Genomic DNA, 25,229 nt, shown 5'->3' on the forward strand with positions numbered 1-25,229 from the left:
TTTTTTTTTTTTTTTTGAGACGGAGTTTCACTCATGTTACCCAGGCTGGAGTGCAATGGCACGATCTCGGCTCACCGCAACCTCCGCCCCCTGGGTTCAGGCAATTCTCCTGCCTCAGCCTCCTGAGTAGCCGGGATTACAGGCATGTACCACCATGCCCAGCTAATTTTTTTTTGTATTTTTAGTAGAGACGGGGTTTCACCATGTTGACCAGGATGGTCTCGATCTCTTGACCTCGTGATCCACCCGCCTCGGCCTCCCAAAGTGCTGGGATTACAGGCTTGAGCCACCGCGCCCGGCCTGGCCTACTTTTCTTAAATCAGTATCTTACCATCATTGATTTACGGTTTTAGTTTTAATGAACACGTAACAAATTTAAATAGACTTCTGTGCAGTATAACATTAGAAAATGGAAGTACCATTGGCTGATTGGTGATATTGCTGCACCTGCTGGCTTCTCTCCCTCTCCCGTTTGGGATTCAGTACAGGCTGGGTACAGTGGGCAATACCTGTAATCCCAGCACTTTGGGAGGTCACTTGAGCCCAGGAGTTCAATGTTCACTGTCATTGTGCCACTGCACTCCAGCCTCAGTGATAGAGACTCTAAAAAAAGATTTTTTTTTTAAACCGACAATTTTCTGCAACCTCATGACTCAGAAATGATACATGGAGCCAGGCACAGTGGTGCACACCTGTATTCCCAGCTGCTTGGGAGGCTGAGGCAGGAGGGTCGATTGAGTTGAATAGAGGCTACCCTGACATCACGAGACCCTATCTCTGAAACAAAATAAAAGTGATATAAAAATTCACCCTAATGACTGGTATATCATACTTAGTTCATTCTTGAAACCTGTAATCTATTTGGTAGACTGAGTTTTATTGTAAGAGCTATTTTAATTTGATAAGATTTATCGTTTTCATAATACAGTAAAGAAAAGGAAAATGTCAAATTTAATCACTTATTGTTTGGCAACTGAAGCAAATCTGTCACATCTTCCTCATTTGAGCTAGCAGGAAAAATAGCAAAAAAGTAAGTAGCTGACTAAAATATTCACAAGATGTTAGCAGTTAATCTGGGATTGATGACCCAGCCCACCTTCCCTGATACAACTTATTTTTTTTTTTTTTCCTTTTATAACCAGGAAACTGTGCATAAGTAAACAGTACAACTCCCTTAAATATCCTTTGACCTGAATGTAAACTGAACCAGGTTGCAAAAGAAAAGTATGGAGGAAGGATCACAGTGTGCCAGTAAATGTCACATCTAACACACTGAGATACTAATACTTTAAAACAGTCACTCCTATTCTTAGCATGAATAATGCCGCCTGAAGTGAGGCCCGAAGTGCATTTTCAGGTCAGAACAGGAAGCAGGGCCTATAAAATCTCGATCCAGGTCTACGGATGGAAACAAAAGGCTTTAAGGTTTTAGTCTCCTGATTCCACTGACGTTTCCCCAGGAGAGATACTCCCAAGAGCATCTGTAATTCTCAAAATGACAGCACGTTAAGCCACTGACTGGGAAGAATCACACTTAGGAATGCATTCAAGACCGGTAACCTCCCAGGCACAACTGAGTACCATACTTTCACGGTCTGAAGCCTCTCACGTCCATAACGTCCAGCTTGACGAGTTGGAATAGCATGTTCAGGGTCATGCGGCAGGTAGCCAAGGGCCTCTGCCTGCCCTAATCTCTACAGTGTCCAGGGCCCAGAGCCCCTCTCACTTGAAAGGCAGCACCCTGGGGACAATTGGTTTGGAGACATCATTTTGATGGTGCTTCCTTTGTTGAAAGAGGACGCATTTTATTAGTCTGTTCTCGTTAATGGAGGGATAGCTTTATGTTATTCCTCTTGCAAGTTGCCTTGCCATTGGTTGCTACTTCAGCCATTTGAATTCTTTCATAACTTTCCACCTCCTCATGTAATGAGCATTTCATAGCAACATATCTTGGATAGAAGTAAAATGTTTTTACACTTTAATCAGATCTCAAGTTTCACAGCTTGGGGAAGAGCTGGTAATAAATGAAGCTTACATTGTTAAAGGCTGTTACTCCCAACAGACAAGATTCATAAATGGAGGAAATTAGATATGCCAGTGGCATTGGAATAGTCTGTGACTGTCTGGCATTATAATAAGGAATATGCTCATTATATATTATAGGTACATATTATAAGGACTTTTGGGTCTTCTTACATACTTATTAAATACTCTCTGTCTTATACTCCAAGATTCAAATGAAACGTATAGAAATGTAGCTAGAGCAAGACTGGTGGCTGGGCACAGTGGCTCATGCCTATAATCTGAGCACTTTGGGAGGCTGAGGCAGGAGGATCGCATGAGCTCAGTGGTTTGAGACCAGCCTGAGCAACATGGTCTACCAAAAATACAAAAAGGCCGAGCACAGTGGCTCATACCTGTAATCCCAGCACTTTGGGAGGCCGAGGTGGGTGGATCACTTGAGGCCAGGAGTTCAAGACCAGCCTGGGCAACATGGTGAAACCCCATCTCTACTAAAAATATACAAATTAGCCAGGCGCTGTGGCGCATGTGTGTAATTCCAGCTACTCAGGAGGCTGAGGCAGGAGAATCGCTTGAACCCAAGAGGCAGAGGTTGCAGTGAGCCAAGATCGTGTCACTGCACTCAAGCCTGGGTGACAGAGTGAGACCCTATCTCAAAAAAATAAATAAAAAGACTGGTTACATTTATTAAAATGAAACTCATGTTTAGGTAGAAGACTTATTTAGCTATAAGTAAGTTTATATCAGAATTTATAATTTGAGCTTTGTTTTTTAAAAAGCATAAAATGTGTACCACATTCTTTGTCTTATAGTTACTTAAGAAACAAAAAACTTTTTAGCAAGGCTGGTTAGATGAGAACAGTAACTTAGAGTGGTGGGGTATGTGTGTTGTTCCCACCAACCTGTCAACTCCTTTTTTTCTGCAGTGGACAGGATATGGTGAGCATCCTCCAGCTGGTTCAGAATCTGATGCATGGAGATGAAGACGAGGAGCCCCAGAGCCCCAGGTAATGAACCTGGCAGCTTTTCTTTTCGAGTGTATGTGTCCTTGATTTCAGTAGTGATTGCACTCTGGCAAGTGGCTCAAATAAGAAGCTCTATTTCATTGAGTTTCATATGATACTAAAATATTTTTTTCATAAAGACATTTATATATAAGATATATTTTGTGAATTGAAGGCATTTACTGAAATTAGAACCCGTAGTTTCTTTGGTCTCGTGTCTTAGAGAGGGGTGGCAGAAGGACTAAAGAGTAAGCACCGTTCTGCTGCTGTGCTTCTGCTTTCTAAGAATTGCTGCACCTCTATTAATTAGTTTTCTCTTTAATTATTTTAATTTTAATGTTTTGAAATAAGTAAAATGTTCTATTGGTTCAAAATTCTGACAATAAAAAACAATATACAAAGGGAATTTTCCTTTCTACCTGTTTCTCCGTACCTGGTTTTCTTCTCTAGAGATAAACGTTACCAGTTTCTTGTGTATGCTTCCTGGGAGATTTTGTATGTATTATACGAAAGGAAAATGTTCATGCCCCCCCTCTCCGAGACATAATTACTACGCATATGTTCTGCACCTTGCATTTTTTCACTTAAGTCTTGGAGCTCATTGCATATTCATGCACAGTAGCTTTCTCCTTTGTCAGAGCTGTGTATTTTACTTGGAACTGATGAGCCATATTTTATTTTATTGGTCCCCTGTCATGTTTCACTGTCACTTTTGACATGTGTTCCTTCTCATAGAAGCAAGTGTGTCTCGAGGACAGAGTCCTGAAAGTGGGATTGCTGTCTCAGACAGTGTGTACTTGTGTAATTTGGATCGATCCTGCCAAATTTCCCTCCGTGGAGTTGTGGCATTCAGCAGTCCCACCAGCAATGTATGAGAGGACTTTATTCCCACACCTTCGCCTGCAAAGGCGTTGTCAGACTAAGTGATCTTTGATAAGTGATATTCTCATGAGAAATCTGATAAGCGTTTATAATGAACCAAGTGAAGTGTCTTTTTGTGTGTTTTAAGACCCATTTATATTTCCCTTTCTAGGAACTGGCTGTTGCCCATGGTCCTATTAGTCTATTTGTCTCTTTCTTATTACTTACAGTTAACAATTGTAAACTTTTTCCTCCTTATTTACAGTTTTTCTTTATAAGGGAAATTAGTTTCAATTATATACAAGACATTTTATAAAATCAATTTTAATTACATATGAAATACCTAGTCCCCCTTGAATTTGCTGTATTATTGCAATAAACAATTTTTATTTAATGCAGAGACTTGGGATTTAATTCTTTAAAAAATGTTTTTGGCTCATTTTACCTTAGCCTACCCTCCATAATTCCTAAGGCTGGTATTTAATCTTAAAAAATATTTTAACAGGGCTGGGTGCTGTGGCTCACGGCTATAATCCCAGCACTTTGGAAGGCCAAGGTGGGCGGATCACAAGGTCAGGAGTTCAAGACTAGCCAACATGGTGAAACCCTGTCGCTACTAAAAAAATACAAAAATCAGCTAGGCATGGTGGTTTGTGCCTGTCATCCCAACTAGTTGGGACGCTTAGATAGGAGAATTGCTTGAACTGGGACCAGGGAGGCAGAGGTTGCAATGAGCTGAGATCACGCCATTGTACTCTGGCCTGAGCTACAGAGCGAGACTCCATCTCGAAAAAAAAAATTTTTTTTTTTTTTTTTTTTGAGACAGAGTCTCACTCTGTTGCCAGGCTCCAGGCTGGAGTGCAGTGGCACAATCTCTGCTCACTGCACTCTCCGCCTCCTGGGTTCAAGCAATTCTCCTGCCTCAGCCTCCCGAGTAGCTGGGACTACAGGTGCATGCCACTTTGCCCAGCTAATTTTTGTTTTTTTTTTTTTTTTTTTGAGACGGAGTTTCACTCATGTTACCCAGGCTGGAGTGCAATGGCGTGATCTCGGCTCACCGCAACCTCTGCCTCCGGGTTCAGGCAATTCTCCTGCCTCAGCCTCCTGAGTAGCTGGGATTACAGGCACGCACCACCATGCCCAGCTAATGTTTTGTATTTTTAGTAGAGACAGGGTTTCACCATGTTGACCAGGATAGTCTCGATCTCTTGACCTCGTGATCCACCCGCCTCGGCCTCCCAAAGTGCTGGGATTACAGGCTTGAGCCACCGCGCCCGGCCTAATTTTTGTATTTTTTAGTAGAGACAGCGTTTCACTGTGTTGGTCAGGATGGTCTCGATCTCTTGACCTAGTGATCCGCCCGCCTCGGCCTCCCAAAGTGCTGGGATTACAGGCGTGAGCCACTGTGCCTGGCCTGAAAAAAAAATTTAATAGGAAATTATTTTAAAACAGTTTGTAGATACTCAATTTAAAAAGGGATATTTACCTCCTGGAACCTAAATTATGAAAATATTTTTCTGGCCGGGCGCAGTGGCTCATGCCTGTGATCCCAGCACTTTGGGAGGCCGGGGTGGGTGGGTCACCTGAGGTGAGGAGTTCGAGAGCAGCCTAACCAGCATGGTGAAACCCCGTCTCTACTAAAAGTACCAAAAATTGGCTGGGTGTGGTGGCGGGCGCCTGTAATCCCAGACTGGGGGGTTAAGGCAGGAGAATCACTTGAACGCAGGACGTGAAGATTGCAGTCAGCCAAGATCACACCATTGCATTCCAGCCTGGGCAAGAGTGAGGCTCCATCTTACAAAAAAAAAAAATATATATATATATATATATATATATATATATATCTCCGTCTCAAAATTTTCACTAAACTGTCAATACTGTATATGCTTTGAATTTTCTTAATTTATCTGAGTTTCTGCTTTCTGGGCCATTAAGTAGATTTCAAGTCTGACAAATTTCTGTGGAGTACTGTCTCTATGTTCTGTGTCCTTTTTTATGGTTTGACTCTAATTCTTTCTTTAAACTAATTTTGCTCAACAGAATCCAAAATATTGGAGAACAAGGTCATATGGCTTTGTTGGGACATAGTCTTGGAGCTTATATTTCAACTCTGGACAAGGAGAAGCTGAGAAAACTTACAACTAGGATACTTTCAGATACCACCTTATGGCTGTGCAGAATTTTCAGGTAAAGACATGAAGAGTTTTTAGTTTCCAGTGAAGACTTGTGAGTTGGGTATAGGCTGAAAGATCTTTTTTCTGGAGCTGTACTACTTGGGTTCAGATATCCTCCTCCTTGGAAGAGGTGCTTACCCTCTCCATGCCTGTTTCATTGTCTGTTAGATGGGGTAGTATTAATTTCAATTTCTTTCTTTCTTTTTTTTTTTTTTTAAATGCTTTAAGTTCTGGAGTACATGTGCAGAACATGCAGGTTGGTTACATAGGTATACACATGCCATGGTGGTTTGCTGCATCCATCACTCCGTCATCTACATTAGATATTTCTCCTAATGCTATCCCTCCCCTATTCCCTCACCTGCTGACAGGCCCCGGTGTGTGATGTTCCCTTCCCTGTGTCCATGTGTTCTCATTGTTCAACACCCACTTATGAGTGAGAACATGGTGTTTGGTTTTCTTTTCTTGTGTCAGCTTGCTGAGAATGATGGTTTCCAGCTTTATCCACGTCCCTGCAAAGGACATGAACTCATTCTTTTTTATGGCTGCATAGTATTTATTCCATGGTGTATATGTGCCATGTTTTCTTTATCTAGTCTATCATTGATGGGCATTTGGGTTGGTTCCAAGTCTTTGCTATTGTGAACAGTGCTGCAATAAACATACGTGTGCATGTGTCTTTATAATAGAATGACTTATATTCCTTTGGGTATATACCCAGTAATGGGATTGCTGGGTCAAATGGTATTTTTGTTTCTAGATCCTTGAGGAGTTGCCACAGTGTCTTCCACGGTGGTTGAACTAATTTATACTGCCACCAACAGTGTAAAAGCATTTCTGTTTCTCTACATCCTCTCCAGCATCTGTTGTCTCCTGATTTTTTTAATGATTGCCATTCTAACTGGAGTGAGATGGTATCTCAATGTGGTTTTGATTTGCATTTCTCTTAATGAACAGTAATGATGAGCTTTTTTTCATTTGTTTATTGCCTGCATAGATGCCTTCTTTTGAGAAGTGTCTGTTCATATTCTTCATCTACTTTTTGATGGGGCTGTTTTTTTTTTTCTTGTAAATTTGTTAAGTTCTTTATAGATTCTGGTTATTAGCTCTTTGTCAGATAGGTAGATTGCAAAAAATTTTTCCCATTCTGTTGGTTGCCAGTTTACTCTAAGGATAGTTTCTTTCACTGTGCAGAAGCTCTTTAGTTTAATTAGATCCCATTTGTCTATTTTGGTTTTTGTTGCCAATGCTTTTGGTGTTTTAGTCATGAAGTCCTTGCCCATGCCTATGTCCTGAATGGTATTGCCTAGGTTTCCTTCTGGGGTTTTTATGGTATTAGGTCTTATGTTTAAATCTTTAATCCATTTGGAGTTAGGAAGGGATCCAGTTTCAACTTTCTGCATATGGCTAGCCAGTTTTCCCAACACCATTTATTATATAGGAAATCCTTTCCCCATTGCTTGCTTTTGTCAGATTTGTCAATGATTAGATGGTTGTAGATGTGTGGTGTTATTTCTGAGGCCTTTGTTCTATTCGATTGTCTGTATCTCTGTTTTGGCACCAGCACCATGCTGTTTTGATGGCTGTAGCCTTGTAGTATAGTTTGAAGTCAGGTAGCATGATGCCTCCAGCTTTGTGTTTTTTTTTTTGCTTAAGATTGTCTTGACTGTATGGGCCCCTTTTTGGTTCCATATGAAGTTTAAGGTGTTTTTTTTTCCAATTCTGTTCAGAAAGTCAATGGTAACTTGATGGGGGTAACATTGAATCTGTGCATTACTTTGGGCAGTATGGCCATTTTCATGATATTGATTCTTCCTAAACATGAGCATGGAATGTTTTTCAGTCTGTTTGTATCTTCTCTTATTTCATTGAGCAGTGGTTTGTAGTTCTTGAAGATGTCTTTCACATCCCTTGTTAGTTGTATTCTTAGGTATTTTATTCTCTTTGTAGCATTTGTGAATGGGAGTTCACTCATGATTTGACTCTCTGTCTGTTACTGGTGTATAGGAATGCTTGTGATTTTTGCACACTGATTTTGTATTCTGAGACTTTGCTGAAGTTGCTTATCAGCTTGAGATTTTGGGCTGAGACAATGGGGTCTTCTAGATAGACAGTCATGTTGTCTGCAAATAGAGACAATTTGACTTTCTCTTTTCCTAATTGAATATGCTTTATTTCTTTTTCTTGCCTGATCGCCTTGGCCAGAACTTCCAATACTGTGTTGAATAGGAGTGCTAATTGAGGGCATCCTTGTCTTGTGCCAGTTTTCAAAGGGAATGCTTCCAGTTTTTGCCTGTTCAGTATGATATTGGCTGTGGGTTTGTCATAAATAACTCTTATTATTTTGAGATATGTTCCATTGATACCTAGTTTATTCAGAGTTTTTAGCATAAAGGGCTGTTGAATTTTGTCGAAGGCCTTCTCTGTATCTATTGAGATGATCGTGGTTTTTGTCTTGGGTTCTCTTTGTGTGATGGGTTACGTTTATAGATTTGCATATGTTGAACTAACCTTGCATCTGAGGGTTGAAGCCAACTTGGTCGTGGTGGATAAGCTTTTTGATGTGCTGTTGGATTCAGTTTGGCGGTATTTTATTGAGGATTTTCACATCAATGTTCATCATGGATATTGGCCTGTAGTTTTCTTTTTTAGTTGTGTCTCTGCCAGGTTTTGGTATCGGGATGATGTTGGCCTCATAAAATGAGTTACGGAGGATTCCCTTTTTGTGTTGTTTGGAATTGGTTCAGAAGGAGTGATAGTAGCTCCTCCTTGTACCTCTGGTAGAATTTGGCTGTGAACCTCTCTGGTCCTGGACTTTTTTTGGTTGGTAGGCTATTAACTGCTGCCTCAATTTCTAACCTTGTTATTGGTCTATTCAGGGATTCAACTTCTTTCTGGATTAGTCTTGGGAGGGTGTAAGTGTCCAGGAATTTATCAGTTTCCTCTAGATTTACTGGTTTATTTGCATAGAGGTGTTTGTAGTATTCTCTGATGGTAGTTTGTATTTCTGTGGGATCAATAGTGATAACCCCTTTATCATTTTGTATTGCATCTATTTGATTCATCTCTCTTTTCTTTTCTATTAGTCTGGCTAGCAGTCCCTCTATTTTGTTGATGTTTTGAAAAACCAGCGCCTGGATTCATTGATTTTTTTTTTTTTTGAAGGGTTTTTTTGTGTGTCTGTCTCCTTCAGTTCTGCTCTGATCTTAGTTATTTTTTGCCTTCTGCTAGTTTTTGAATTTGTTTGATCTTGCTCCTCTAGTTCTTTTAATCATGACGTTAGGGTTTTGATTTTAGATTTTTCCTCATTTCTCTTTTGAGCATTTAGTGCTATAAATTTCCCTCTAGACACTGCTTTAAATGTGTCCCAGAGATTCTGGTATGTTGTGTCTTAATTCTTAGTGGTTTCAAAGAACATCTTTATTTCTGCCATCATTTTATTATTTATCCAGTACTCATTCAGGAGCAGGTTGTTGAGTTTCCATGTAGTTGTGTGGTTTTGAGTGAGTTTCTTAATCCTGAGTTCTAATTTGATTGCACTGTGGTCTGAGAGACCGTTATGATTTCCATTCTTTAACATTTGTTGAGGTGTGTTTTACTTCCAGTTATATGGTCAGTTTTAGAATAAGTGGGATGTGGTGCTGAGAAGAATGCATATTCTGGGGATTTGGGTTGGGGAGTTCTGTAGATGTCTATTAGTTCTGCTTGGTCCAGATCTGAGTTCAAGTTCTAGATATCCTTATTAATTTTCTAGATATCCTTATTAATCTGTCTAATATTGACAATGGGGTGTTAAAGTCTCCCACTATTATTGTGTGGGAGTCTGAGTCTCTTTGTGGGTCATTAAGAGCTTGTTTTATGTACTGGGTGCTCCTGTATTGGCTGCATGTATATTTAGGGTAGTTAGCTCTTGTTGCACTGATCCCTTTACCATTATGTAATGCCCTTCTTTATCTCTTTTGATCTTTGTTGGTTTAAAGTCTGTTTTATCAGGACTGGGATTGCAACTCCTGCTTTTTTTGCTCTCCATTTGCTTGGTAAATCTTCCTCCATCCCTTTATTTTGAGCTTATGTGTGTCTTTGTATGTGAGGTGGGTCTCCTGAATACAACACACTGATGGATCTTGACTCTTTATCCAGCTTGCCAGTCTGTCTGGGTCTTTTGATTGGGGCATTAAGCCTATTTATATTTACGGTAACATGTGTGAATTTGATCCTGCTATTTTGATGCTAACTGGTAGTTTTGCCTGTTAGTTAATGCAGTCTCTTCATAGTGTCGATGGTCTTTATAGTTTGGTATGTTTTTGCAGAGGCTGGTGCTGGTTGTTCCATTCCATATTTAGTGCTTCCTTCAGGAGCTCTTGTAAGGCAGTCCTGATGGTGATAAAATCTCTCAGCATTTGTTTGTTGGTAAGAGATTTTATTTCTCCTTTGCTTATAAAGCTTAGTTTGGCTAGATATGAGATTCTGGGTTGAAAATTCTTTTCTTTAAGGATGTTGAATATTGGCCTGCACTCTCTTCTGGCTTGTAGGGTTTCTGCTGAGAGATCTGCTGTGAGTCTGATGGGCTTCCCTTTGTGGGTAACCTGACCTTTCTCTCTGGCTGCCCTTAGCATTTTTTCCTTCATTTCAACCCTAGTGAATCTGACGATTATGTGTCTTGAGGTTGCTTTTCTCGAGGAATATCTTTGTGGTGGTTTCTGTATTTCCTGAATTTGAATGTTGCCCTGCCTTGCTAGGTTGGGGAAGTTCTCCTGGATAATATCCTGAAGAGTGTTTGCCAACTTGGTTTCATTCTCCCTGTCACTTTCAGGTGTACCAATCAAACATAGATTAGGTTTTTTCACATAATCCCGTATTTTTTGGAGGCTTTGTTCATTTCTTTTCACTATTTTTTCTCTAATCTTGCCTTCTTGCTTTATTTCATTGAGTTGGTCTTCAGTCTGATATCCTTTCTTCTGCTTGATCAATTCAGCTGTCGAAAATTGCGTATGCTTCACGAAGTTCTTGTGCTGTGTTATTCAGCTCCATCAAGTCGTTTGTTTGTCTCTGCACTGGTTATTCTAGTTGGCATTTCATCTAACCTTTTTTTCACAGTTCTTAGTGCCCTTGCGTTGGGTTAGAACATGCTCCTTTAGTTTGGAGAAATTTGTTATTACCCACCTTCTGAAGCCTGCTTCTGTCAATTTGTCAAACTCATTCTCCACCTAGTTTTGTTCCCTTGCTGGTGAGCAGTTGTGATCCCTTGGATGAGAAAAGGCATTCTGATTTTTGCAGATATCAGCCTTTTTGCGCTGGCGGCTTCCCATCTTTGTGGATTTACCTATCTTTTGTCTTTGAAGTTGGTAACTTTGGATTGGGTCTCTGAGTGGATGTCCTTTCTGTTGATGTTGAAACCATTTCTTTCTTTTAGTTTTCTTTCTAACAGTTAGGCCCCTCTGCTGCAGGTCTACTGGAGTTTGCTGGTCGTCCACTCCAAACCCTGCTTGCCTGGAATCACCAGCCAGGGCTGCAGAATAGCAAAGATGCTGCCTGTTCCTTCCTCTGGTAGCTTCGTCTCAGAGGGGTACTCACCACATGCCAGCCAGAGCTCTCCTGTATGAGGTGTCCGTCAACCCCTACTGGGAGTTATCTCTCAGTCCGGATACACAGGGGTCAGGGAGCCCCTTGAGGAGGCAGTGTGTCCCTTATCAGAGCTCAAGAGCTGTGCCAGGAGATTGTGGCCCCCTTCAGAGCTATTGGGTCGGGAGGTTTACGTCTGCTGAAGCTGAATCCGTAACTGCTCCTTTTCCCAGGTGCTCTGTCACAGGAAGGTGGGGCCTCTATATTTAAGTCTCTCATGGGCTGCTGCCTTTTTTCAGAGATGCCCTGCCCAGCAAGAACGGAGTCCAGTGACACAGTCTACCTGCAGAGGCCTCGCCGAGCTGCTGTCGGCTCTGCCCAGTTGCTGTGTAAACTTGCCAGCGACTTTGTTTACACAGACGAGGTTAAAACTACCTACCCAAGCCTGAGCAATGGCAGATGCCCCTCCCTGCCCTGAGCTCGAACATTCCAGGTGGAGCTGAGACTGCTGTGTTTGCTGGCTGCGAGAATTTCAAGCCAGTGGATCTTAGCTTGCTGGTCCTCCTGGGGGTGGGATCCTACAAGCCAGATCACTTGGGTCCCTGGCTTCAGCCCCTTTTTTTTCAGGGGAATGAACAGTTCTGTCTGTCTGGCATTCCAGGAGCCCCTGGGGTATGAGGGGAAAAAAAAAACTGCTGTGGCTAAAATGGCTGCCCGTTTTTTTTTTTTTTTTTTTTTTTTTTTAAAATGGGGGGTTTCACCATGTTGATCAGGCTGGTCTTGAACTCCCGACCTCAGGTGATCCCCCTGCCTTGGCCTCCAAAGTGCTTGAATTACAGGTGTAAGCCGCCACGCCCGACCGGCTGCCCAGTTTTGTGCTGGAAACCTGGGGCGCTGGTGTTTAGGCACTGGAGGGAATCTCCTGGTCTTTGGATTGTGTAGACCATGGGAAAAGTGCAGTATCTGAGCCAGAGTGTCAGGAAGAGTCCCTACTGGCTTCCCTCGGCTAGGAGAGGGAGTTCTCTGGCCCCTTGCGCTTCCCGGGTCAAGCAGTGCCCACTCTACTTTGACTCGTCCTTCTTCAGCTGCACCCACTGTGTAACCATTCCCAATGAGATGAACCAGGTACTTCAGCTGAAAATGTGAAGATCACCCACCTTCTGTGTCACTCTCACTGGGAACTGCACCCCAGAGCTGTTCCTATTCGGCCATCTTGGCAGAAACCCTAATATCTATTTCATAGAAATGTTGTGAGGATTAAATGAGCTAATGGACTAGTACATGTTAAAGGTGGAGAAAATAAGCACATACATGTTTGGTAGTGTCAGCAGCTATTTATTTTTGGGCTTTCTAATTGGTACATGTCAGTAGAAGACAGAGCAATGATCTGGATTCAAGTACAGTTGTCCCTTATACTTGGGTGTCCTTGGGGGATTGGTTCTGGACCTCCCACCCTCACCCCATGGTTAAAAAAAGTCATTGTTGCTCAAATCCCCTATATAAAATGGCACAGTATTTGCATATAACTTAGGCATATCTTCCTTTAAATTTTCTGATTATATGTAATACCTAATACAATATAAATGCTGTGTAAATAGTTGTTACACTTCAGGGAATAATGACAAGGAAAAAAATCTGTAGATATTCAGCACAGATGCAGCCATCTTTTTAAGTTTCTGAAGATTTTTTACTCATGGTTGGTAGAACCCACAGGCTCGGAGGGCCAGCTGTGCTTCGAAAACAATAGGTTGTGGCTGGGCGCAGTGGCTTACACCTGTGATCCCATCACTTTGAGAGGCTGAGACAGGAGGATCACGAGGTCAGGAATTTGAGACCAGCCTGGCCAACATCGTGAAATCCTTCTCTACTAAACATACAAAAAATGAGCTGGGTGTGGTGGCACATGCCTGTAATCCCAGCTACTTGGGAGGGTGAGATGAGAGAATCTCTTGAACACAGGAGGTGGAGGTTGCAGTGGGCCAAGATTGAGGGTGAGACTCCAGCAACAGGGTGAGACTCAGTCTCAAAAAAAGAAAAAAGAAAATACTAGCTTGTGTTTTATTAGAAAGGAAATTCTGTCATAAGGAAGATGCATATGTGTTATGAAATTGGAATCTTTTATTCTGTGGTAATCCTGGCAATATTAAGGAATTAGAGCAGATTAAGGATTCAGTAGGAGACGTAGGACCAGTGGTATTGGATTTATACTATGACTTTATGGAGAAGGATTCTTTGCCTAACTTGAATCATTTGAGAGACCTTCACTTTCAGTGTTGGGGAAGAACTTGGCCGAGCAGGAGTATGTTTGCCTAACTTTATTAAAGGAGTAGTGTTCTGTTGTTCTAGTAAAAATCTAACACTTGTGATTGAAATTGTCCCTCCTCTTCTAGAAGATTGAGCCTCAGAAGATTATAGTAAAAGCAAAAAGTTAGCCTGACTAGCTTTTTTTTTTTTTTTAGGTGACAGAGTCTTGGTCTGTCACCCATGCTGGAGTACATTGGCATGATCTTGGCTCACTGCAACCTCTACTTCCCGGGTTCAAGTGATTCTCCTGCCTCAGTTTCCTGAGCTGGGAATACAGATGCCCGCCATCACAACCAACTAATTTTTATATTTTTACAAAATTACAAAAAGAGACAGTTTCATCATGTTGGCCAGGCTGGTCTCGAACTCCTGACCTCAGGTGATCCGCTGGCCTGGGGCTCCCAAAGTGCTGAGATTATGGGCGTGAGCCACCATGCCCGGCCTCTAACTAGCATTTTTGAAAGTTTTATTTACTTTGGATGTTTTAGGGCTGAAACTCTGCTACGAACCGTGTCTGTGTTATCCAGTGGTGGCCTGAGTTCATAATAAGCCAGAACCATGATCTTGAGGCTTTTTGTATGTAGGAACTCCTGGTCTCTACTTGTTTTCCTAGTTTCTGCTCTTTATGGAATTGGGTATGGGTGGAGAGTTACTGTCTCGCTGTTTGGTAACCCCAGGTGTAATGAGTTGTCAGCCATCTATGATGAGTATGTCTCACATTCCTGTCCTCTTTGCCTGATCTAGGTGACAATTCCTAGCTTGAGAAAAGAATTGTTTCCTTGATTATAAGATTGACTTATACAATCCTTAACTAGAAATAAGAGTGTATTACTATGTGTGTCTCTCTTAACAGATATGAAAATGGCTGTGCTTATTTCCACGAAGAGGAAAGAGAAGGACTTGCAAAGATATGCAGGCTTGCCATTCATTCTCGATATGAAGACTTCGTAGTGGATGGGTTCAATGTGTTATATAACAAAAAGCCTGTCATATATCTTAGTGCTGCTGCTAGACCTGGCCTGGGCCAATACCTTTGTAATCAGGTAATGTGTTATAAGGGGGCTATTTTAAAGAAATAATGTCTTGTTTTATCCTGAAAAATTTAAAATTGACCTGTTTCTCTAGTTGCTGTTCTTTTTGAGTGATAGATGGTCTTATATGCTTTTGTCATATTTTTAAAAATTACTGAATTTAGAAATAAAGAATATGTGGTAGATTACCCAAGGGCAACCACAGCCAGCATTTTCTTTCTTTTTTCCCAGACTTTAATCGAAGCATTTGTGTTTATATGGTTGTATTTGGCTCTTTTCACTTACACTAAAACAGGAATATATCATATTTTAATAATAATTAGTCAGAGTATAGTTTATTTTTAACGCTTTCATGGTATTTCTTCAAGTGATTATATAGTAATTTAACTGTTTCCCTTTTGGATAATTAAAAGTGTTTGCATTCTTTTGCTTTCTGTGACCATTTTCAGGTCATGCTCTTTGTGTAGTGCTGTTACGGACTTCTCTGTGCATAAAGCTCTTTCCGTATTTTATTTAGAGTTAGGGTCCTCAGATGGATTTTCAGAGTCAATCTAGAATTGCTGGATCAAAGAGCATGGCCATTTTTAAAGTTCATGGTGCTTCTAGACCAAGTGCGGGGACTACATTGAGATAAGACATTGTTTTAACCCTCTTTACTAAGAACATTTGAAAGCAAAACCCATAGGGTTGGAGGGTTCCTCTTTTGTAAGCTGTAGGATTCCCAGTGGGGTATATGGGAGACACTCATTGACTTTTAAATTGATTCCGAACTGTGATCACCGGTGGCAAGAAATCATGTCTTCTTCTTGAGAGTGTACAAAATGGGGAGTTTAATAATAATCCAGTGAAACATGAAATAACACTTAGTGTCTACTGCAAGCCAGGCTCTCGTGGACCCAAGGCTGTTGGGGGAGAACAGTTTAACCTTCAAAAGATGTGTGAGAGTGTTGTGTTGAGAAAGGCAGCCGGCAGAGCAGCATATGTAAGATGGTTATGTTCATGTTTCTTAAAGTGTGTGTACCCTTTATACCTATGTGTTTGTACCTAGAAAAAGATATACATTTATACCTAGAAAATATCAGAAAGGTTGTGTATTAAACTGTTAACAGGGGTAGATTGGTGGCTTATAGGGTAGGAGGCTAGGCATTTTCACTTTTAATTCCAGTATTTTTTTGATAATTTGTTTTACTTGGATGTGACGTTCATAATTTTTTTTTTTTTTTTTTTTTTTTTTTTTTTTGAGACGGAGTTTCACTCATGTTACCCAGGCTGGAGTGCAATGGCGCTATCTGGGCTCACCGCAACCTCTGCGTCCTGGGTTCAGGCAATTCTCCTGCCTCAGCCTCCTGAGTAGCTGGGATTACAGGCACGCACCACCATGCCCAGCTAATTTTTTGTATTTTTGGTAGAGACGGGGTTTCACCATGTTGACCAGGATGGTCTCGATCTCTTGACCTCGTGATCCACCTGCCTCGGCCTCCCAAAGTGCTGGGATTACAGGCTTGAGCCACCGCGCCCGGCCCATAATTTTTTTAAAAAATTCTTTAAGGAGCAAAATGTGCTTGTTAAATTTTTGGTCTTTGAATGATACCAACTCTTAGTCACACTGCACAATATGCTGCAACTGTTTACGATTCCTAAATCTAGAAACTCCTTAAGGACTTGGAAGCTAAAAATGAAGAATATAAAATTAAGTTGACTGTCATTGTCTCCGTGCATAACACTGACTTTGCTTCTCTTGAGAAATGTACATCTGCTAATCCATATTTATTACTTTTTAGGGGTGGGCGGACCCACAAATAAGATACTGTTCTTTGAATGCCTTTAGCTGGTGTTATTTACCAGTAATGCTTGGAGAAAGACTCCAAAACTACCCCCACTGACTACTTAGTTGTTGCTCTGTTTGCAAAAGTGTTTCTGTTATATTCTAGAATATACCAAAGATAGTTACTTGACTCATTTAGAAAATTTTACGTTATATCCTCTTATGAGGCACTTGGAAAGTCACCCTTTCTTTTTTGGCTTGGCTTTCTAAATGTACTTTAACATCTATTTATAATATTAAGAGTTCCTAAGGAGAGAGATTTTTGAGAAGAATAATCATGGCTGTCTTAGAGCCACAGCTTTTTGCAGTCCGAAGTGAATGGTGCAGAGAGCTTTCTTGTCAGGTTGCGTGTTTCTTCTTGCAGCTCGGCTTGCCCTTCCCCTGCCTGTGCCGTGTACCCTGTAACACTATGTTTGGATCCCAGCATCAGATGGTGAGTTCTGCTTTTGGTTTGTAAAATAACGTGGGATTGTGTTTTGAAACTACCTTCCTTTCAAATGAAGTTCTGTTTGCTGGCCTCCAGATAATTAGTAGCTTATTCATTTATTGCTTGGATCTTTCCGTCGTGTAATATATGCTTCTATTAATATGTGAATGTCCATGAAGGTTGGCTGGTATATAGGTTAGGAGCACCTGGCTTTTAAGGAGTCTTATAATTACTGTATCACCTACTTTAAGTAGAAACCTGGCAACTCAAGCACCAGAAGTTTCTTCTAAACCTCGTACTTATATGAATTAGCACTGTTGCCTGGATTTATGAATGGGCAGATTTTGAAAATGAGGTTGTTCATTGTAATCATGAGATTGACTTCTGCTTATATTTAGACATGTAGGTGATAAATCTCTCCTTAGTAATTCTAGAAGGAAAAGGAAGGGATGGATTTTAGAGTTTGTATTTCTTTTGTCAAGGTAGTTTTATTTTCTAGTTCAGGTACATCAATGAGTAATAGTAAAGATACATTCTTGGCTGTTTGAGGGGAGTTGAGAGAACATTTCATTTAAATGTAAATGTCTAAAACCAAAGAAATGTTCCTGCATATGTACAGTGTTTACATTTAATCTTGTTTAACTGATTTTTCTAGTCTTTAAGGAAAATTGATTTTCACATCTATGATAGAAAACAGAAAAATTGTCAAGAGTAGGAATTGATTTGACTGATTACTTTTGAGAGTTATCTGCTTCTTTTATAAGTCATAGTTTTTCATTTTAGAGGTTTTATACGGGGCACCTCATTTTTTAATTGTTTGTTTTGGTTCCAGGATGTTGCCTTCCTGGAGAAACTGATTAAAGATGATGTAGAGCGAGGAAGACTGCCCCTGTTGCTTGTTGCAAATGCGGGTAGGTAGCATGATGCTGAATCTACCATTTTGAATATATAGGAGTGAGGCTGAGTCCTTAGCCGGGCGGGAGTGGCTCATACCTGTAATCCCAGCACTTTGGGAGGCCGAAGCAGGAAGATCACGAGGTCAGGAGATCAAGACCATCCTGGTCAGCATGGTGAAACCCTGTCTCTACTAAAAGAAAAAAGAAAAAAAAAATTAGCCAGGCATGATGGTGTTCACCTGTAATCCCAGCTACTTGGAAGGCTGAGGCAAAGGAATCCCTTGAACCAGGGTGGTGGAGGTTGCATTGAGCTGAGATTGTGCCACTGCATTTCAGCTTGGCAATAGAACAGGACGACTTCTCAACCAGAAAAAAAAAAAGTCTTAAGGAATGTTTGTGTGCCACATGTTTAAGATAGTCTGTATCCACATTGTAGTAAAAACTATAATAGTAAAGTTGGCTCATTAGATTTTCTTTAATCGTTGGTTTTGAAAGTTATTTTATGTGTACGTATACTTTTTCACTTAGATTGTAAATGCTTCTCTATCTTCTCCTTCATGTATTTCCTTTCTCTGTTCTAAACTGAATTTTATTTTATTTTTTTGAGACAATGTCTCACTCTGTTGCCCAGGCTGGAGTGCAGTGGTGTAGTCTCAGCTCGTTGCAGTCTCTGCCTCCCAGGTTCAAGTGATTTTCCTGCCCCAGCCTCCTGAGTAGCTGGGATTACAGGTGCGTGGCACCATGCCCAGCTAATTTCTTATATTTTTAGTAGAGATAGGGTTTTACCATGTTGGCCAGTCTGGTCTCTTGACCTCAGGTGATCTGCCCACCTCAGCCTCCCAAAGTGCTGGGATTATAGGCATGAGCCACTGTGCCCAGTGTGAATTTAAAATGACACTTTAAGCCAGGTGTGGTGGCACGTGCCTATAGTCCCCCTACTCAGGAGACAAACAGGATGTTGGCTTAAGCCCAGAAGTTGAATAGCAGCCTGGGTAACATAGCAAGACCCCATCTCAATAAATAAATAAAAATAATTATACTGGCATTGTGAGATTGTTGTAAAAATTAAATGAGAAAATTCATAAAGTCTCTCTCACTTAAATATCTACCTTACAGGTGGCAGAGCAACTACCACTTTCTGCTCCATTTATTGTATTCAGCATCATACTTGAAATCTAAGTGAAATAGGCAAGAAAAATAAATGACATACAGATTAGAAAGGAAGAAGTAAAACTGTGTTTGCAGGCATGATTGTATAGATGGAAGGTCCTAAAAAAACTAAAGAAAAGCTCCTGGAACTAATATTAGCAAATCTATCCTGCTTTCTGGATTTTTATATACTAACAAAGAACAACTGAAAATTTTATTTAAAATGTCATTTATAATGGCATCAAAAAACATGAAAAATTTATGGATAAATTTAACAAAATACATGCAAGATCTGTACATTGAAAACCAAGAATGTTACTGAGAGAAATTCAAGAAGACTCAAGAATGCTATGCCATACACGTGTTAGAAGACTAAGTATTAAGTCAGTTTTTCCCAAACTAACCTGTAGAATCAACTCAGTCCCTATTAAAATCTCAATAGGTGGCCGGGTGTGGTGGCTCACGCCTATAATCCCAGCACTTTGGGAGGCTGAGGTGGGTGGATCACCTGAGGTCAAGAGTTTGAGACCAGCCTGACCAGTATGATGAAACCCTGTCTTTACTGAGCATAGTGGCATGTGCTTGTAATCCCAACTACTAGGTAGGCTGAGACAGAATTGCTTGAACCTGGGAGGTAGAGGTTACAGTGAGCTGAGATCGAACCATTATACTCCAGCCTGAGCAGCAAGAACAAAACTCTGTCTCAAAAAAAAAAAAAAAACTCCACAGGCTACAATTTATTGTAGAAATTGATGAGCTAATTCTAAAGTTTTATAGAAATACAAGGGATCTAGGAATAGCCCAAAGAATTTTGAAAAAGAACAAAATTGGAAGACTTATCCTATCATATTTCAAGACTTTTTATAAAGCTACAGGTTTATAAGACTCTGTGAGTAATCAAAGAGAATAGAGAATTCAGAAATAGACTCATATGATGTACATGGTCACTTCAGTTTTTTACAGATGCCTACGTAATTCAAGGGAGAAAGGACAGTCTTTCCATCAGCGGTCTTACAGCAATTTGATATTCATATGGGAAAAAACTGAATCTTAACCCTTATCTCATTCTTTGTATATATAAAAATTAAGTATAAATGGTTCATCAACCTAAGCATAGACCGAAGACAATAAAATATCTCAAAGAAAATAGAGGAGATTTTGTGACCTTAGGTTACATTTCTTAGGACACAAAACCTGTGAACCATAAATTGTACTTTATCAAAAATTAAAAGCATTTGCTGTTTGAAAGCCCCTGTTAAGAAAATGAAACGTAAGTTAAAGAGTGGGAGAAATATTTGCAAAACAATTTTTTTCTTTTTCAATTTTAATTTTTAATTTTTTTTGAGGTGGAGTCTTTCTCTTCCCCCCAGGCTGAAGCGCAGTGGGGTAACCTTGACTCACTGCAATCTCCACCTCCCAGAATCAAGCAGTTCACCTGCCTTACCCTCCCAAGTAGCTGGGATTAGATGCCATGCCTGGCTAATATATTAATATAATATTGGTAGAGATGGGGTTTCACCATGTTGGTCAGGCTGGTCTTGAACTTCTGACCTCAGGTGATTCACCTGCTTTGACCTCCCAAAGTAATGGGATTACAGGTGTGAGCCACCACACCACTGCACCCAGCCAGCCACTGTGTCAGGCCTGTCTGTTTTAAATTTCATTTTTAGTCTTTTCTTGAAAAGCTACAAAACATTTTTTGACAACTTGTATCTAAAATACATAAAGAACTGTTATAACTCAATAAGGAGACTAGCAATACAATTTTTTTTTATTTTAAGATCGAGTCTCATTCTGTTGCCCAGACTGGAGTGCAGTAGCACAGTTTTGGCTCACTGCAACTTCTGCCTCCCGAGTTGAAGCGATTCTCCTGCATTAGCCTCCCAAGTAACTGGGATTACAGGCATGCACCACCACACCTAGCTAATTTTTTTGTATTTTTAGTAGAGATGGGGTTTCACCATGTTGGCCAGGCTGGTCTCGAACTCGTGATCTCAGGTATCCGTCCACCTCGGCCTCCCAAAATGCCAGGATTACAGGCATGAGCCACTGTGCCTGGCCCACAATACAATTTTTTTAATGAACAAAAGATTTGAGCAGATGCTTCACTAAAGAAAATGAAAATGTGTAAGTACTTGAAAAGGTGCTTAACATCGTTAGCCATTAGAGAAATGCAAATTAAGATCGAAATGAGGTACCTACTACATGCCTGTTAGAATGGAGAAATTAAAGGTGACTCATGACTGTAATCCCAGTACTTTGGGAGATTGAGATGGCAAGATCACCTGCCTTCAGGTGTTCGAGACCAGCCTGGGCAATGTGGCAAAACCCTTAGGAAATCTCTACAAAAAAATACTAAACATTAGCCAGGTAGTAAATAGAACTATTGATACACATATTAGCATGGATGAATTTTAAAAGCATATATAAAAAGCCAGATAAAAAGTTACATAATATATGATTCCAGTGATAAGAAATTCTTGAAAAGGCAAAACTGCAGTGACAAGCACATCAGGATTTTCTGGGGCCAGTGAGGAGTCAGGAAAAGGGTAATTGGAGTGGGGAGAGAGATTTGGGGGTAGATGGAAGTATTTGAGGGGTGATGGAATTATTCTGAATCTTGATTATGTTGGTGGTTACATGCTCTGTATATTTGTCAAAACTCATTGGACCGTGCACTTAGGTGAGTTTTATTGTGTGTAAATCATACTACAATAAAACTGCTTATTTAGGCTGGCCATGGTGGCTCATGCCTGTAATCCCAGCACTTTGAGAGGCCAAGGCGGAAGGATCACCTGAGGTCAGGAGTTTGAGACAAGCCTGGCCAAAATGGTGAAATCCTGTCTCTGCTAAAAATGTAAAAATTAGTCCAGGCATGGTGGCTCACACCTGTAATTCCACACTTTGGGAGGCCGAGATGGCCAGATCACAAGGTCAAGAGATCGAGACCATCCTGGCCAACATGGTGAAACCTTGTCTCTACTAAAAAATACAAAAATTAGCTGGGCGTGGTGGCCTGCGCCTGTAGTCCCAGCTACTAGGGAGGCTGAGGCAGGAGAATTGCTCAAACCCAGGAGGCAGAGGTTGCAGTGAGCTGAGAGCGTGCCACTGCTCCCCAGCCTGGTGACAGAGCGAGACTCCATCTCAAAAAAGAACCGTGTGTGTGTGTGTGTGTGTGTGTGTGTGCACGCGTGTGTATTTAGCCTGTGTGGTGGCAGGTGCTTATAATACCAGCTACTTAGGAGGCTGAGGCAGGAAAACAGGTTGAACCCAGGAGGTGGAGATTGTAGTGAGCTGAAATCATGCCACTGCATTCCACCCTGGGCAATAGATTGAGACTCCGTCTCCAAAAAAAAAAAAAAAAAAGCCACGTAAATACTCACTTTATTGCCAGCAGGAAAACCATCACTTCCTGCCTGACTTAATACTGTTTAAAAACACAAATTCACTCATATTCAGTCAACATGATAAACTGGAGGGCTGCAGTTGGCATGTGACTGAGTGACTTGCCAGTGTGATTATGCTGCAGGTGCCAGAAGACACATCTCAAGGGTTAGTCAGCAGACGTTGCCCAGAAATATGAAAAGAGAATCGAATGCAGTCCGGGCACTAACGCACAGCAGTATACGCTTTTATTTTGCCGGAAGGACCATTTGGCACAACCCATGCATTGGCGTTTGATCTTGTTTCACCTAAACCAAATGTGTCTGTTAAGATTTGTTTTTTTTTTAATTTGAGGTAGATTTAGGTGTGCGGGGGAGAAAGGTTTTAGCCCTTTTCCTGTCATAGACCTTACAAAAGAATCACTTTCTTTACTTGTGTTTGTTGAGGTTGTTGGTGAGGGTTTGAAATCTTCATTAGCTGGCTTGCTGCTAACTGAAAATTGAGGATGGTTGGGGGAATGCATGACTCCACGTTTCACCTAAGCTTTCTGGGTAAAGGGGTCTTCCCAGCAAAATCTTCAGTGCAGTCAATTACCAAGGGAGTGGCTGAAAGTGTTTAATATGCGTAAGCTGGCTTCAGAACGAATGCATGTTCTGTATTACAAAAGTCCTGGGTGGAAAAAAACCAAATTTACCTATATGTTTTTGTAAAGGGCATATCTAAATCAAAATAATCCAGGAAGTGACAATAAAATAGAATGGTGGAAAAGTTGATCTTGAACAAATGCTGACAAAATGAAAGTACCATAGCAATATTAGTATGGGATAAAATAGACTTCATCTTGATGAAAGATGTAATCTCCTAAAAGAAATAACAGTTAGGAATGCTGGTGAACATAACTTTGAAATATATAAAGGAAAGCTAAAGGAAAAGTCTGATGGAATACAAGTATGGATTGACAAACACAGTCTCGGAAGACTGGAATATATTTCTCATGGGTCAGCAGATCAAGTGGATAGAAAAGAAGTATGTGAAAGATTACAATAACACAATTAGATACATGTAATAGAGTTTACATACTCTTCAAAACTTGTAATAAATCAACTTGCAAACATTTAAGCACTTCCACAAAGAAAATCTCAGTAAAACAGGGATATAATAAGTCATTTCCCTCCTAGGGAGGTAATGTGTATAAAAGTGCTTCAGGTACAAAGCCTTAGAAAACATTCATTCCTTTTATTTGTTTTATCCTAGGAACTGCAGCAGTAGGACACACAGACAAGATCGGGCGATTGAAGGAACTCTGTGAGCAGTATGGCATATGGCTTCACGTGGAGGGGTAAGCCGGCGGTGAGGCTGGTGGCTCCAGTTGGGCCTGCACAGAGTCCTCGTGAGGACTGGACAGCCAGGCTCTCACTTTGTGGTGATATTTGTCACAAAGGGCTCTTTGGGCCACAGATTACAAAATAACCCAAATTGGCTTAAGCACAAGGAGATTTTATTGGCTCATATAACTATGAATACCAGTGTTAAGACTGGCCTCAGGCATGACGTCAGCCAGGATTCAGTGTCTTCCTCCCACCTCTGCTCCCCCAGTCACAGGCACTGTTTCCTCTGTCTGTGGACAAACCTTCCTGTTACAGTGCAAAGCAGCTGCAGAAACTCCAGTCTTCTTTCCAGCGTCATGGTCAGCTGGAAGTCCCAACTGAAGGCTCATACTGAACTGGCCACTGTGGCCAGGGAGAAAGAATCATCTGATAGTTCAGGTTCTTTGCCCTCCTCCGGAGCAGGTAGTGCTGTCTCCTCCCCGCAAAGCTCATGTTCTGCTAGAGGAAATGGGGGTGGCGCCCCAGAAAGCTGTTGGAGGGCCGTTAAGAGAAGCAGGGGGAACGGAAGTGAGGCGGCCAGAGTAGGCCATATCCACCACATCATACAGGGAGGTTTGTTTTTTATCCCTAAGTAAAGAACGATGACTGGAAAATAGGATCCGTGAAAGAGAATAATAGTCCCCTTATACTAAATGAGCAGGGGTAATTCCTGAAACACGTTTTCATTAAAGTGCATTTTCAAGATTTCCTGAATTTGTATAAACCACATCTCCTGTTGCTGTTATAAAAGCTAATAACACATTAAAAAGATACTTAAATGTCACCTTGCAACAGCACAGCCTTTATTTTTTTAAGTACATAGTGAATAAGCAACAGTAAATCATTAGTTCTTAGAGTGGTGTTTTTTCTTCCAGCGTGAATCTGGCAACATTGGCTCTAGGTTACGTCTCCTCATCAGTGCTGGTATGTTGTTGATTTACTGAATATTGGTGTTTGTAAGAAGGAATTTAAAATCACTCAATCCCTGATGGCTCTTCACAGTTTTTATGAATGGAGGAGGATGATGGGTTTATGTGTTCTGATAATCTAACAAAGAGTTGTTTTTGTTTTGGTAGGCTGCAACCAAATGTGATAGCATGACGATGACTCCAGGTCCGTGGCTGGGTTTGCCAGCTGTTCCTGCGGTGACACTGTATAAACACGACGACCCCGCCTTGGTACGCTTCCCCTCACTGGGGAGGGAGCACACGTGGCTAAGTACA

At 41.0% G+C, this 25,229-nt stretch overlaps 1 protein-coding gene across 3 annotated transcripts in view; it reads left to right on the plus strand.

Annotated features, from left to right (window-relative positions):
- The window catches only part of PDXDC1 (pyridoxal dependent decarboxylase domain containing 1), a 69,538-nt gene that overhangs the window by 18,257 nt on the left and 26,052 nt on the right, over positions 1 to 25,229 (plus strand). For all 3 annotated transcript variants that reach the window (XM_032269616.1, XM_032269617.1, XM_032269618.1), the window contains exons 4-11: positions 2,949 to 3,029; positions 5,928 to 6,074; positions 14,781 to 14,970; positions 17,148 to 17,216; positions 18,043 to 18,121; positions 23,894 to 23,978; positions 24,882 to 24,930; positions 25,083 to 25,184. In XM_032269616.1, coding sequence (XP_032125507.1) covers positions 2,949 to 3,029; positions 5,928 to 6,074; positions 14,781 to 14,970; positions 17,148 to 17,216; positions 18,043 to 18,121; positions 23,894 to 23,978; positions 24,882 to 24,930; positions 25,083 to 25,184 — 802 coding nt within the window. The remainder of the gene's footprint in view (positions 1 to 2,948; positions 3,030 to 5,927; positions 6,075 to 14,780; positions 14,971 to 17,147; positions 17,217 to 18,042; positions 18,122 to 23,893; positions 23,979 to 24,881; positions 24,931 to 25,082; positions 25,185 to 25,229) is intronic.

Source organism: Sapajus apella, unplaced genomic scaffold (genome assembly GCF_009761245.1).
Source record: "Sapajus apella isolate SASKATOON/1434 unplaced genomic scaffold, GSC_monkey_1.0 scaffold196, whole genome shotgun sequence".
Lineage (NCBI taxonomy): Eukaryota > Metazoa > Chordata > Mammalia > Primates > Cebidae > Sapajus > Sapajus apella.